This window comes from Talaromyces atroroseus (assembly GCF_001907595.1).
Source record: "Talaromyces atroroseus strain IBT 11181 chromosome Unknown scaffold_4, whole genome shotgun sequence".
Lineage (NCBI taxonomy): Eukaryota > Fungi > Ascomycota > Eurotiomycetes > Eurotiales > Trichocomaceae > Talaromyces > Talaromyces atroroseus.
In genome coordinates this window covers 106,157-122,231 of record NW_017971436.1, presented here as the reverse complement: position 1 = coordinate 122,231, position 16,075 = coordinate 106,157, and the positions used below count along the sequence as shown (strand labels likewise).

The 16,075-nt window shown below is 50.9% G+C and overlaps 1 protein-coding gene across 1 annotated transcript, besides 2 other annotated features; it reads right to left on the bottom strand.

Annotated features, from left to right (window-relative positions):
- Nucleotides 1-852: 852 nt before the first annotated feature.
- Nucleotides 853-15,336, bottom strand: UA08_03944 (hypothetical protein; the record flags this gene model as incomplete). The annotated part of the gene is made up of 1 exon (XM_020266791.1): nt 853-15,336. The coding sequence occupies one exon, from the start codon at nt 15,334-15,336 to the stop codon at nt 853-855; it is 14,484 nt and encodes a 4,827-aa protein (XP_020120686.1).
- Nucleotides 15,337-15,853: 517 nt separating this feature from the next.
- Nucleotides 15,854-15,909: a repeat region (Identified by RepeatMasker using a combination of RepBase library and repeat library created with RepeatScout).
- A 24-nt stretch (nt 15,910-15,933) lies between these two features.
- Nucleotides 15,934-16,031: a repeat region (Identified by RepeatMasker using a combination of RepBase library and repeat library created with RepeatScout).
- Nucleotides 16,032-16,075: the final 44 nt, after the last annotated feature.

Here is a 16,075-nt window from a genome sequence, read left to right as displayed (position 1 = left end):
TGACTTGCAGCAAAATAGCTCCAGAGTATCGATCGCATGGGCGAGTACGTTCATCAGAGAGTAAGTGCAAAAGATCTTCTGGCCCAAATTTGTCTGTGACTCACGCTTTACAAAATTAGGTAGCCGAGTGCAGTGAGTTCTTGAAGACTTTGATACAACATACATCTGGCTCCGACTGCGGCGTTTAGGGTATTGGATGAGAAGTTCGGGGCACAAGATGCCTGGAATTGCAGAATACAGGAGCAGATGTAAGCTGCTGTAGAGAGGCATCATAGGATAGCCCACTAAAAATGCAGGTAGCGGCGTTGTAGGCAAAGTTGGATGGCTTTGAGCACAACAACGAAAGATTTTTCGATTGTTGAAGATGGCTGATTCTGCAAATCTCTCCACTGTGCTCCGTGAGCCAACATATCTTTCGCAGGAGTAACTACATGCACTCGAATCAGAAGAGGGCCATCGCTCTGAGAGTCTGAGACTGTAAATTCCTACATTCTCTTTTCGAAATCCCGACCTGTACAGGAATTTGGGAAGCTGGCTCGTCATGAAGCGACGACAATTCTCCCCTTATAGGAGTGTAACTGCTGATATTTCATGTTTCAGGAAGCTAAGTGTAAAGCGGGTCTTCTTCTTTACTGGTAGCTGGTATCTACCATATATCACATATCAGGCTATCGGTTTTACAAGTGTGCAGCATCACATCAACATATACAGGATCTGGAAAGAGAGAGGAGAAGTTTGCGAGGGGGACCACAAGTTCAAAGGGGCGGAAAGTACTCTGTAAACAAGCCTTTGATAAACCTTATCTTCGCTCCTTGACGGAATATTTAGAAACCCATTATCTACGTTGTACACTTAGCGGGAAAATTGATGCAACAGCGTACAAAGCCTGTCCAGTACGTCGCTCAGCATATCAGCCCGGTGTGTTCCTCCCGTCACGGTGATGTGGAGTGACTCGCCCGACGGCTTGGCCATGATCTCTACCTCTCCCGTATCATAGCCTGCCGGAAGCTCACAGAAATCGAGCCGGCTTTGGCTTCCGTTTAAACTTATACTAGGCCGATCGTCGACGGCCAGATAGTGAACAGTGAAGCCAAACCGCGTCATGCGCGGGTCCACCTCGGCATTGCCGAGTCCTGTCGTCTGATATGGCAGACTTCTCGCATATTGTTCCTGCACCACCTGTTGCGCAAGCTTGAAAGATATATCACCCTGATCGAAGGTGACTCTCACAGGCACGAAATTGACACACGGCCCTACGACTTCCTGCAAAGCTTGTTCGAGGACAGAGCGACCAGTGATGAGCCGGCCGAAAACGACGTCCGACGTCGCAGTCACTTCCGCAATCACGCACGCACATGCGGCTGTGAACACCGTGGCGGGTGTCATATCGCTGTGCGTCGCGGAGAAGCCTACCTCCCTGGTGCAAGATGCCTTGGGGATAGCTTCGACCTGTGCAAAGGTCAACGGTCCTTGAGGTGCAGGGATCGTTGTCATCGGCACATCTTGTAAGAGCGACTGCCAGTAACGATCTGAGCTTGCCGTGTCCATCATGTTTCGGTCGATGAAGTCAGTGAATCGCGGCGAGTCGGGTAGCACTTCTCCTTGGAAGGCAGAAGAAAGGTACCGTAGGAGATATTGGAGACTCATGCCGTCGTACTGAGCGTGCGAAAGCCGCAAGACCAATTTTCTCTCGCCTGCTGAAGTGGCGATGATGAAAAACTTTGTGAAGCAAGCGTTAAGTATTACAGGCTCTTTGAAGTCTTCTAAGCACACGAGTCTGGTCAAGATGTTGATATCGCCATCGTGCTCCTCGATGCTGTAGCTGAGCTGTTGCTCTGGCGGCACCTTCTGCAAATATCGATCTTGATCCCGGATGAAGACAGTGCGGAGGATGTCAAATTGATCCCACAATGCTTTGCACACGTCGATAATTTGCGATGTCGGTGTATGAGGAGGAAAGTCCAACGAACAGTAATTCAACCATTGTTTATCTTCCCGTAATGTGGCCTCGATACACCTTGTCTGGAATGAAGTGACCGGCCTTCCGAGCATAGTCTTCGCCTGGTCACCATCAGTGACAGCTTGCGTACTACGAAGATCAAGTGCTGCATCTTCATTGCGCCCGACGATTGCTCTATTGGAGACAGATTTTTCCACGAGTGTTGCCAAGTCACAGAGTCGCGGATGCGTGAAGACATCCTGAATTGTAAAGGGTAGGTCGCTAATGCTTGCTTCTCGAATCAGACGCATTGCGATGATGGAGTCTCCTCCGAGCTGGAAGAAACTGTCCTCTGATCCAATTGAGTCTGGAGCAACGTGTAGGATAGAGGCCCAAATTTCTTGCAATTGTCGTTCTAGCTGAGTGGAAGGCTTCTGCCGCTTCCGTTGCCTTGCACCCAGTGCGATTAATTGCTCAAGTGTCATAGTTTGACCGTATCTCCGCAGCTCTGTCCGGTTACGCTTGCCTGTGACTGTGGCCGGCATAACAGGCATTGGAACGTAAGCGTTAGGTATCATATACAATGGAAGATTTTCTCGAAGTCTCGGCTCAATTCCTGTTGTCATACGCTGCACCGTGGCAATGAGATCCAATTCAGAAATCGTAGTTGCGCCTGAAGGACAGATGAAGGCAACGAGAATAGGATTATTACTTCCGCTTGGACACAGAACGTCGACCACGACTTCCACGTCGCTGTATACGGAGAGGTGCTTGTGGAGATGGTTCTCGATGTCTCCGAGTTCGACTCGCTGACCGCGAATCTTGACTTGAGTATCTCGGCGGCCGATGAATCTCAGATTGCCGTCCCACTCGTAACAGACCAGGTCTCCAGTCTTGTATACCCGTCCGCTGCGACCTTTAAGTCCGTCCTCGCGCTGTAGCAGCCAAGGAGGGTTTTCGATGAACGAACGGGCGGTTTTCGCGGGATCTGAAAGGTAGCCAGAACCGACAATTGGCCCTTCTATCACGAGCTCGCCAACAGCACCGATTGCGCACAGATCTGGGCTGCCATCTGCACGGACGATCCATGTGTTGGCACCGATACCCTTGCCGATCCGAGGCTCACCCACATCCGTTATTTTAAGATCTTGGATTGTGCTCACAGGTGTGCACTCAGCGGGGCCATAAGTATTCAGCATGACCCGACGGTCAGCCCATCGTTTTATATCAGCTTGCGAGACAGGTTCGCCAATCAGAGTCACTGTCTGAAGTCCAGGAACAGCTGCAGGGTCAATATTCCGAGCCACTGTTGGTGTCAAGTGAGCATAATTGGCTCGGAGATCTTGTATCGATTGGGCGATATTTCCTCTTCGATCAGATTCACTAGGGATGCACAAGCACGCTCCTGCTGTAAGCGTCTGTATAAGGTTGGACCATGCAACGTCGAATGCATACGAAACAAAGTCGTAAACCCGGGAAGTGGAAACGATCCCGAGACGATGCTGTTGATGCTGGATCGCGCTGCTGAAGTTCTGATGTGTGACAAGCGCTCCTTTGGGAAGACCCGTGCTGCCGGAAGTAAATACGACGTACAGCAGATCAGAAGGTTGAACGACAGGTAGTGCGCAACCCGAATCCGTAAGCTGAGATAATTGATCCATATCAACAGTCACTACTGTTGCATCGGCAAGTCGGCTAGCTAGCTGCTCATTTGCAGTCGACGATACTATCACCAAAGGTTGAACCTGCCGAATGATCGCTAGTAGCCGCTGCTCAGGTGTAGTTGTATCCAATACAACTGATGCGCCTCCTGCCTTCATGACAGCAACCTGTGCCACTGGAGTCCAGACAGACTTCTCAAAGCAGAGTGGAACGATTGTACCTCGACTCACACCTAGACTGCATAGCCGACGAGCGAGACGAGTGGACAGCCGATCAAGTTCGACATAGGTGATGCTCCCGTTCCAAGCGTTTATAGCCAATTTTGTTGGATCATTTGTTTTGACAGCTTTTTCAATCAAGTCGTGCACACACACAGCGGCTGTTTCGGGCACGCTTGCATTCCACCGCCAAATTTCTTGTCGATCGTGTGGACCTGTGATGCTGATGTCACCTAGCTTGGCGTCGGGCTTTGTTTTGCATAGTAAGCGGATGATGTGCTCGAATTGCCGTTGAATACGTTGCAATTGCACTTCATTAATGATGCTCGTGTCTGCGACAAGACTCAAGGTCAGGTCATCTCTGCCTAGGTCACAGCTAAGTTGAAGTGCATAACTGCTGAACGCGGCGTTGATGTCCTCGGAATTTGCCACCTTCGCCTTCTCGTCACCTAGAGAATGCTGGAAGAGTTCTCTGGTTTTGTTCGTATCGTCTGCCAGAGTCTTTGGTTGAATCAACAACAGCGTCTGGAATTGACAGGCTCTCTCGGTATCGCTGCTGATACGACGAAGGTTTTGTAGACCAATTTGCTCGAATTCCATGGACTCCACGGCTTGTTGCTGGACTCCGCGGAGCAAGTTTTCAAGCGGTTCTTGTTTGTTGAGGACTATGCGGACTGGAATGGTTGCAATCGTGGGGCCAACCATGTGCTCGATGCCCTGGACGCCTTGACGACCCATGACGGTGACGCCAAACAATGCCTCGTCCACCCCAGTGTACTCTGCAGTCAGAATCGACCATGCTGCTCGAACCATTGTTGATGGGGTAATGTCGCCCTTGGGCCAATCTATATTGGAAATTACGCTTGTGATGCTCTTGTCCGCCTGTGGCTCGTATGCTGGAGTGGGCAGTGATGGGAATGAGGGCGCTTCGATCCTCGAAAATAGCTCCTGCCAAAATGATTTACATCGTTTTGTATTGACATCAGCTAGATGTTTCGCAAACATCTGAAACGGTGGCGATGGTCCAAGTGTTTCCGAGCGGTATGCTTTTTCCAATCGATTAATTACAAGAGACCGAGACCAGCCATCGTAGAGAGCATGATGCACTGTCCAAATGAAGAAACGGCGCTTGGTTTGTTTTTCGACGATAAAACTTTGCAAACTCAAGGGCAGGCCAAGTTGCATCGTCATGCTTAGATTTGTCGCTCTGAGGTGGTCGAGACTGTCGCTTTCAGTCCATTGCTCAGGAATCTTGGCGACAACTTGGACAAAACCTTGGCCAGGCAAGTCGATGATGCGGGTTCTCAGGATAGGCGTAGCCTGAAGCACTTCGGTCCACGCTCGACAGAACCGATCCGAGTCAACCGAGGTCTGTAGCTCAAAGGTGTAGCAAGCAGAAAAAGCACCGGGCCGTCTTGCTGTTATCGCTAGTAGGCCTTCTTGCATTGGTGTACATGGAAAGACATCCTCAATATGTTCAGGTTCCATCTTGCAGAGTCGCCCTGCCTGGACCCGAACACTTTGCTCCTCCATGCCACGTGATAACAAGGAGAATGGCAACATCTCGAAATCCTCAGCCACCAACTCGCCGGCAGCTGCAGCCAAATCCTCCAATTTTGGATTTTGAAAGATGTTGGGGACCGTGAGCGATAGACCGTGCTCTCGCGCTGCGGCAGCCAGAGTCATGGCGCTTACCGAATCTCCGCCGACTTGGAAGAAGCTGTCATCAGATCCAATGTTTTCGGCATTAATGTTGAGCACTTGTGACCATAGCTGCTGAATAAGGACCTCTGTTTCGTTGACTGGTTGTCGCTTAACACCTCGCTCAGGATTAAGTGCCGAGAGCTGATCAAGAGTATATTGTTCGCCCATCTTGCGTAAAGATCTCCGGTCAATCTTTCCAGTCGCCGTAGTAGCAACTTGAGCTACTGGGATGTAAAAATTCGGAACCATGTATGCGGGTAGTGAGCTCGTAAGCTGTTGCACCAGGCCAGGGACGACTTGGCCTGCCACTGAACGCAGCTCATCCCGAGACAGATCTTCTTCCGAGTGAATGTGGAGAAAAGCAACAAGTGTTGGGATTTTGCTCTCTGCCGGTATGAGCACGTCTGCGAAGCCAGAAATTTCAGCTTCTTGTGATGCGGCTGATTGTGCATTCCGGGTAAGGCTCGTGCGCATGTGACTCTCGATGTCGTTGAGCTCAACTCGCTGCCCTCGGATCTTGACCTGTGAGTCTTTGCGGCCAACGAGTACTACGTTTCCGTCCGAAGTGTAGCGAGCAAGGTCGCCAGTCTTGTAGACAACGTTTTCGCGAGCATGACGGGGGTATTGTTTTAGCCACGATGGGCTGGGAACAAAGACTTTGGCAGTATTGACTGCGTCTGAAAAGTAACCTGAACTCACAATCGGCCCATCAATGACGAGTTCGCCAACTGCTCCGATGGGAGCAAGGTCGTGGGAAGTGTCTTGTGGTCGAACAATCCACAAGTTGGCACCAAATCCTTTGCCTATCACTAATGGCCCTTCACTTTCGCTTCCCATTTCGGCAAAGCTACTCAGTGGTGTGCACTCAGTAGGTCCGTAGAGATTTAGAACCTTGATCCCGAGTCGTGTCCACTGATCCTTGTCAGATTTGAGCATCGCCTCTCCAACCAGTCCAACGCATTTCATGTCCGGCACCTGGGACGGATTCAGCAGTCGCGCTACTGTAGGTGTAAGATGCACATAGTTTGCCTGCAAAGCTCGCATCGACTCTGCGATTCGGTCCCGACGATCTGTCTCGCTTGGGACACAAAGACAAGCACCGACTGCCAGGGTGAAGAGAAGATGCATCCAGATGCCATCCCAAGCATACGAAACGAATTCGTACCACCGAGAGGCTTCTGTAATGCAGAGCCCTTGTTGCTGATGCTTGATTGCGCTACTAAACTGACCGTGGGAGATTACGACTCCCTTTGGCCGCCCGCTGCTGCCTGACGTGAACGCGATATATAAAGGATCATTAGGCGTTACGGCTGGAAGTAGATAGTTCTCTGGAGGACTTGGCAATTGCGCCACGCAGCGATCATCCAACAAGACTACCCTCTCAGTAGTGAGAAGGCCTGCAAGTACCTCACAATCTGGTGAAGAAACGACAAGCTTGGGATTGACTTGCTCAACAATGGATCGTAACCTATTTTCGGGAAGACTTGAGTCCAAGGTGACGCCAGCACCACCAGCCTTGATTACAGCAGTCATGGCTATTGACATCCATTTTGACTTTTCGAAGAGTATAGGTACCACTACTCCTGGTTTGACTCCGAATGTAACCAAATTGTAAGCTACTTTAGTTGAGAGCATTTCCAATTCGGCATATGTGAAGCTTCCATCCCACGCACAAATGGCTGTTGCAGATGGCTTCCGACGCGACGTCGATTCAAGAAGCTCCAGGACGGACTGCTTCACTGGTGTCCAGGGCTTCGAGTTCCAGCCTCCAATCTCAGCGCGATCACGGGTGCTAACAGTCTCAATATCAGCGACTCTTGATGCGCCTTGCCCTAGTGAGCATAGCTGCCGGAGGATGTGCTCAAACTGGAAAGCCATTCGACGCAGTTGAGTCTGGTCGATTGTCGTAGAGTCGGCAATAAAGTCTGCTTTTATACCGTCATCCATGAGATCGCAGACGACTTGGAGGGCATACGTGTTGAAGGCCGCGTTGACAGTGTCTTCGTTGGTGGCCTCCTTGGTATGCATGGAGTGTTCAAACAGTTGGCGCGATGGGTCGTCCGTAGAAGATGGCCTAGGCTGAACCACCAAGAGCGTTTGGAACTGACATGCCTGTGCAGCATCATCGCTTATTCGTCGAAGGCGCTTGAGGCCAATTTGCTCGAACGGCATCATGTCGATACCTTGTTTTTGAATGTCGCGAAGGAGTTCGTTGATGCTCTGCTCCACAGGGAGCTTTATGCGGATTGGAACACTCGTAATCGTTGGCCCTGTCATGCGATCGATTGATTCAACAGGAGCTTGTCGGCCAATAACTGTAGCACCAAAGAGTACCTCGCTAGCGGCGCTATACTCTCCTATGAGGATGGCCAAGGTTGCACGTAGTATTGTTGAGGCGGTGATGTTGCTTTCCCTGGGCCAGCTTATACCAGTAATGGTATGTGTAAAATGCGTGTCCGCACGCAGCTGATGTGTGGTCGATGCCACTACCGGCCACGATGGTGCTTCCAAGCCTTGGAACATGGTTTCCCAGAAGACATTTGTGGTGAGCTCATCGCGTTCCTGTAGATATGAAACGAAGCCTTGGAAAGGCGGAGACGGTGCAAGAACTTGGCCTTGGTAGGCTTTGGCAAGGTCCTCCATCAAAAGTGGTATCGACCAGCCATCGTAAAGTGCGTGGTGAAGGGTCCAGACAAAATACTTGCGGCCTGACTCTTTCTCTTCCACGAGATCATTTTGTACGAGTGAAGTACCGAGTCCAATGCTTCTTCCTTCTTTGGTCATTTCCATCTCGTCCAAGGTCTGAAAGTAGCTCCAGCGAATAGATTCTTCGATAACAACTTGTACAAGGCCATGGCCAGGAAGCTCAATGATCCTTGTCCTTAGAATTGGATGGTTGTCGTAAACAGATTCCCAGGCCCTCTTGAAACGAGGCAAGTTAGTGGAAGAACGTAACTCTAGGTCGAAGCGTGCAGTATAGTCACCAGCATGCTTTGCAGTCTGTGCTATCAGGGCTTCTTGTAGCGGTGTACAAGGGAACATATCCTGTACTTGCGAGGCCGACACACCGCATAGGATAGCCGCACGCTTCGACAACTCTACAACATCTTCCTCGATGGTGAGTAGCGAGAATGGCTCGATCTTGCGGGTGGAATTTCCTTGCATTACCCTCTTGGCCGAGCTAGCCAAGTCATGCAAGACTGGCTTTGTGAATATATCGGCCACTGTCAATGCCAGCCCTTGCTGCTTCGCGGCAGTGACGAGTCGCATCGCCGAGATTGAATCTCCACCAATTTGTAGAAAGCTGTCATTTGCACTAATCCGACTCGGCTCAATGGTCAGTATAGAGGCCCAAAGTTGCTGGAGTAGGCACTCGACCGCTGTAGTTGGCGGCTGTCGCTTGCGGCCTGCAGAGCTATACGAGTTTAGGTCTTCAAGGGTCATGGAGGCGCCTAAGGCGCGCAGTCGTCGGCGATCTATCTTTCCTGTTGCTGTTTTGGGAATCTCGGATAGAGGAATGAATGCGCTGGGTATCATGTACTTGGGCAGTCGTTTCTCCAGTGCCGCAATCCACGCAGTCCTGTGGTCCTTTATGGCGCCAGCATCGTCGATAGCACGAGAGAAGCTTGCAGTAGTCACAAACGTGACGAGAAGTTTCTTCTCTTGTTTAGCAGGCAATATTATCTCCGATGCGAGCTGTACATCACTGTGTGCGCCAATGACGTGGTACAGATTTTGTTCGACGTCTGCGAGTTCGAAGCGCTGCCCATTGAGCTTGACTTGAGCATCCTTGCGTGCTACAAAACTCAGAGTTCCATCCTCATTGTATTTTAAGAGATCGCCAGTCTTGTACAAATGGCGTTGAAGGTTGTCCGGGCCGCTGTCTGTTCGTACCAGCCAGCTCGGAGCATCTATGAAGACTTTCGAGGATACCTCCTTGTTGTTGATGTAACCTTCTCCAACTAGAGGACCTTCGATCAGAGCCTCGCCTGTCGCACCTACGGCTGTAAGTTTGTTGTGATCGCGAGGATCAACCAGCCATACGTTCACGCCTGCACCACGGCCAAGGCTAGGTGCGAGAGTAGAATTCGGATCGCAAGCTGCTATCGTGATTGGCGGCACACATTCTGCAGGACCATAGACGCTGATAATGTTGTTAACTCGGCCTTTCCACCTCGATACATCTGCGGCAGTGACCGGTTCTCCGCCGACGATTAGATGCTTCAACCCTGGAACATGTTTCGGGTCAATCAATCGAGCAGTTGAGGGGGGAATGGCAATCGAATTGGCCCGGAGCCTCTCGAATGAGCCTGCTAAGTCGTTCATGCGGTCATCCTCGGATGGCACACACAAACAACCTCCAGCCACGAAGGTCCGAAGTACGTCATGCCAAAAGACGTCAAAACTGTGGGAGACGAAGTTGTAGGTTCTTGAAGTAGCCGAGTAGCCCATTTGCTGTCCCTGGTGGCGGATCGCGCTGCTGAAGCCTCTGTGTGTCATCACTGCCCCCTTTGGAGTCCCTGTACTACCAGACGTGAAGACGATATAGATCACATCTGACGGCCTTACTGTAGGCAGGGCATCGAGCTTCAGCGACGATGAAGGCGGCTCCAGGAGAGACGCGTCGACAATCATGACTGGTGCGGATGCAAGTCTACCGGCAAGTTCCATCTGTCTTGCCGAGGCCAAGATGAGTTGAGGGGAGACCTGAGAGACGATAGATTGCAACCGCTGCTCTGGCAAATTGCAGTCCAAAGTAACAGAGGCGCCGCCGGCCTTCATCACACCCAACATGGCGACAGGTGTCCACATCGACTTTTCAAAACACAGAGGTACAACGTTTTTCCCCTGAGCTCCAATACCTCGATCAACCAATTTGTGGGCAAGTCTTGTAGAAAGGCAATCGAGCTCCTCGTACGTCAAATCGCCGTCCCAAGCACACACAGCGGCGGCTTTGGGCTGCCGACAAATCGTACGAGAGATCAACTTGTGCATGCAGCTTAAATCGCTCTCGGGGATGGTCGAGTTCCATTCCCAGATGGATTTCACGTCCTGGGGGCTTAAGAGGTCGAGATTTGTAAGTCGTTTTGCGTCATTCCCCGGCATACACAGCTGAAGAATCGCTTGCTCAAAGGTATAGCAAAATCTCTGGGCCTTGTCCGATGATATGATTTCAGAATCATACCACATATGACAAAGCAGCCCATCCTCGGCCAGTGTGCATTCCATCATCAGTGCGTAGGTATTGAACGTTGCAGCCTCGTTGACTGGCTCCTCAGCAGCCCTCTCTTTGCTAGAAGACTCAAATAGTGCGTCCTCAACATTTTTTTGACTCTTTGGTTGTACAACAAGAAGTGTTTGGAACTGGCATGCTTGTTCAGCGTCAGCTCCAAGCAGTCGTATCCGCTGCAGGCCAAATTGTTCAACGGCAGTCAATTGAATTGCTTGTTGCTGGATGCGTTGCAGAAATTCGGCCACGGTTTCCTCTTGTTTCGAAGTGACGCGGACTGGAACCGTCGCTATTGTCGGCCCAACTACTTCGTCTATCCCAAACATATCAATCTGACGTCCCATGGACACCGATCCAAATAATGCCTCATCAAGGCCTGTATACTGCATTATTGCAACAGAGAGGGCCGCACGCACTGCTGTCGAAGCTGTAATCCCCGTGCGTGGCCACTGTACTCCGGAGACGGCATGTGTCAACATGCTGGTACATTGAGGTTGGGAGGTTGTCGAAGATGTCGACGGGAAGGGTGGTGCATCCAGTCCAGTCAAGTATTCTTTCCACGTTCGTTCTGCAGAAGCTTGCACCGTGTCAATGGTTACTCGCTTGACGAAGTTTTGGAACGGCATGATTGGAGACAGCGATTGGCCTCGATAAAGCTGTTGTGCTCGTCGCATCATGAGATACATGGACCATCCATCGTACAAGGAGTGGTGTATTGTCCAAACAAAGAAGGTCCGCTGGAGATTGTGGTCTCTGATCAATTCATAACGCACGAGGGGCGTCCCAAGACTGACACTGAAGTCCTGCTCCTTTTCGAGATATTCATCCAGATCAGATTCCTTGGTTTCCCAAGTTACTTCTTCATCAAGCACTACCTGCACGAGGCCTTGATCCGCTACATCTATAATGCGTGTCCGCAAAATTGGGGCGGCCACTGCCGTTTGGGACCACGCATTGCGAAACCGTCCAATGTCGATTGAATCTTTCAAGGGCAGCACAAATCGCCGAACGTATACTCCTTCTCGGCGGGTACTCAGCGCCATCAGTCCCTCCTGTAATGGCGTACACGGGAAAGCATCTTGTACGAGATCATGTGGAACACCACAGGCAGCAGCAGCATGGCTACGAATGTGTGCAAAGCTTGTTCCTGGCCGCAAAATTGAGAAGGGGGTAATGTGCTCTAGCGAGTCCGATGATGCCGTCAGAATCTCCGTAGCTAGAGTTGCAAGGCCAGCAAGAGTGGGCTTTTGGAAGATGTCTGAATACTTAATTGACAGTCCCTCACGCCGCGCAGCACCGACTAGCCGCATAGCAAGGAGAGAATCCCCACCAATCCTCAGGAAATTGTCGTCTAGACCCAGCTTTTCAGCGCTGATCTGGAGGGTACTTGCCCATGCCGATTGCAGACGAAGCTCAGCCGCCGTTGTAGGCGCTCTCCGTTCACCTTGCTCGCCAGTGTTTCCGAGTAAGGTGAGCTCTTCCAGTGTCATGGAAGACCCAATTGCATGCAGCTGCCTCCGGTCTGTCTTGCCAGTAGCGCCTATTGGCATGCGTTCTAGAAACACGAATGCTCCAGGGATCATGTACGATGGAACACGCTCCTCCAGTATTTCTGTGGCTTGCGATACACGAGCACCAAGTGCAGGCTTACCGGCGGTGTCATGAGCCACGGATGTGCTAACGAACGCTGTCAAAATTTTATTTTCGCCGCCTTTTGGTAAGATCAATGCGGCAATGACACTGAATTCACCCTTTTCGAAAGCGAGTGCATCCCGAACGTGATGTTCAATTTCAGCAAGTTCTACACGTTGCCCTCGCACCTTCACCTGTGCATCCTTTCTCTTGGTGTATGACAATGAACCGTTTGGATTATAGCGCACCAGGTCGCCAGTCTTGTACAGGCGCCCAGGTCTCCCAGAGTGACCTGGCCCACCACTCAAAAGCCAAGCAGGATTCTCGACGAAGGTAGCTGCTGTTTTCTCATGGTCGCCAAAGTAACCAGCACCCACGAGCGGTCCTTCAAGCCATAATTCGCCCAAAGCACCAATGACTGCCAGCTTGTCGGGATTCTCGGGTTGCGTGACCCAGGTGTTTAGCCCGGTTCCCCAACCAATTACATTTGCCAGCTTGGATGACTCCGAGATGTAATTATATAGGAGACTTTTGGGCGTACACTCGGAAGGCCCATAGGCGTTGACGACCCCCTGCAAATTCCCCCAGCGGATAACATCTTCGGCAAGGACTTCTTCACCACCAAGGTTAATGTGTCGAACCAAGGGCACTTCACTCGGTTCAATCAAACGCGCTATAGATGGAGTAAGATTGAGATATGTCACGCCGTAGCGACGTACTGATGCTGCAATATCGCCACGACGCTCTTCTTCGCTTGGCACACAGAGACAGGCTCCCGTAGTTAATGTGAGTAGTGTAATTGACCATGAGGCATCAAACGCATACGACGCGTAACCAAAGACTCTATCCTTGGGCTGCACGTCGAGAGGTCCGCGTTGGTGGAGAAGTGCAGAACTAAAATTAGAATGAGTGATCATGACGCCTTTTGGGGTACCGGTAGTTCCAGACGTAAAGTTCAGGTAGATCATGTCCGAAGGGACGACAGTAGGCAAACACGTGTTCGACGTACCCATGCGCTGTGAGAAGAAGGCCTCGGGTATAATCACGTTCGTTTGATCGCCTGCCAGTCGTTCTGCCATCGCCATGTGGGCAGCCGACGATAGAAGAATTTTCCCTGAGACAAGACGAGCAATGCGCTGCAAGTGGGCTTCTGGCTGGGTGGTTTCCATGGTCACACAAGCGCCGCCTGCCTTCATTACTCCTAGGATTGAAACGGATGTCCACATGGATTTTTCGAAGCATAGCGGCACTATGGTCCCCCTCTCAACACCCTGGTTGACTAGGTAGTGAGCCAAGTCGGTAGACATTCGGTCTAGCTCTCCATAGGTACACTCGCCATCCCAAGCACAGATAGCTGGGGCATCGGGCTGACTGCGGGCTGTCTGTGATATCAAGTCATGTACGCAGTCGTTGGCCCTCTGAGGGACTGTCTTGTTCCAGGTCCAAATACGCTCCAAGTCGCTCGGAGCTGTCCAATCGCAGTCTGATAGCTGTAAATCAGCATTTCTCGGATCGCAAAGTTTCCGGAGAACATGCTCGAGCTGCCGTTGGAGAGAGGTCGCATCATCGCGCCCGAGTATGCGCGAGTCAAAGGTGAACTTGCAGTCCAGACCGCTTGCTAGCAATTTGAATTGGACCTTTAATGCAACAGTACTAGAGAGTGGCCCGTTTTGGGCATTGTCAGAGGCCGAGACATTCTCTAGAGAATTAGGGTCGAATGGTCCCACTTTTGGATTCAGATACTCTTCCTGTAGATTGACGTCGACAAGAGTCTGAAATTCACAAGCCCTCTCCGCATCGCTGCTGACTTTACGGATTCTTTGCAGCCCGTAATGCTCCACGGGGGCTAGCTCTGCTACTGACTGCTGTAGTCTGCCTACTAATTCCGTGACGGTACTTTTCTTATCAAGCTCTACCTTTAATGGTATAGTTGCCATAGTAGGGCCAGTCATAATCTCGATGCCAGCCAAGTTTGCTTGTCGTCCAAGTGTAGTCACTCCAAAGACTGCTTCATCTTCAGCTGCGTACTGGCCCATAAGGACAGCCCATGCCGCCCAGACCATCGGCATCGTCTGGGTGCCGGCTTTACGGGACCACGGGAGTTCTTTGAACACGCATGACAGGGTTTGATCTGCCTTTGGACGGTAGTTGATATTCGGAAGTGGAGGGTAAATTTGTGCCTCGTTACCATCCAGGTGCTGCTTCCATGTCCTTTCTGCGTAAGAGACATCCATGTCTCTAATATGCTTTATAAAATTTTGGAATGAAGCTGAAGAAGCCGGTTGTTTGCCCATGTGAACATCGTTCACTTTTCTTAAAACCAATTGCAGTGAAGAGAAATCGTAAAGCGCATGGTGGATTGTCCAGACGAAAAAGCGCTGCTTGCGTTTGCTGTCACGGACAAGCGCGAACCGAGTAAGAGGAGTCCCTGTCCCTGTGGTTCGCTGACTGTCATGGTGCAGATATTCATCGAGATCGTCGGCTGTCGTCCATTCGAATGGCTCGTCTATAATGGCCTGTACCAAGCCCTGGCCGGCGAGATCAACTATGCGTGTTCTCAAGATGGGCGTTGTCGCATAGACGTGGCTCCAAGTGGCATGTAGAGCAAAATCATCGACGTCTGGGGGCAGTCGTAGTTTGTATTGTGCGACATTGTAGCCTGGTAGATGCGCACTGGAGGCAAGTAGCGACTCCTGAAGCGGCGTACATGGAAAGGCGTCTTCGATCAGTGAGGCCTGTATACCGCAGGAGAACGCTATTTTCTGGCGTATGTCGGCAATGCTGACGTTCCTGATGTTGTCCAGCAACGAAAATCTATCTAGGCAATAGTGCATTTCGGTCTGTTTTGGTTGTTCCTCTTTTTTCAAGACGCTCGAGACTCTGGTCGTTGGCTGTTTATTCATCGCGACATGAGTAGATTGTGGCGCACTGTGACTATCGTCGAGTCTCATGGTATTCGAGTTTTTCAATCGTTCAAGACGTGTTCAAGGTGGCACAGGGTACAAGGGCCAGGTTGCTGATAGGACTACTTATTCCGTATGCCAATTCTGATGTAGCGCAACGTTATGATGCAGCGATCAGATCCTCCTACATATTTGCGTAGATAAAGACCAAATAGTAGCCGCATCTCCAGACATAGGCCATGATGGCGCTAACCTGATCCATCTCCCAGCGATGTTGCCGCATAATTTGGTGCAAGTGGCTTGTACTACGCTCAGGAAGGCAGTCTGATCGTCTAATCAGTAAATGAGCGTCGTGAGAAAGTAGAGACAAGCTTAGGAGAGGGGAGCAGAGCTAAGCGTTAGCGTTGACTAGGGTAAGTGTAGGCCTAGTAACAATATCTTGCACCAAATTATGCAGTAAGGTCCCTCCTTTGCGCTGGTGGCTCCTTCGCGCCTGCATTGTAAGCCATGGTAGCATGTGGCCCGTACGCTAAAGCTTGCTTCGGTTAAGCTTTCGCACGCCTATCCTTCCCTGAATAGTACTAGTCTGAGCTAGTGTCATGCAAGTTGGTTTCGTAACAGCGGGGGGGGAAGCGACGAGACGGGTAGTTATCGTCTTTGCTGCTATAACATAACACCTTCCCTGAATAGTACTAGCCTGGACTAGTGTCATGCAAGTTGGTTTTCGTAACAAAATTAAGGACTGTTCTGGGCGGTTCTAGATCCCCCTGAACCGAACCTAAACCGA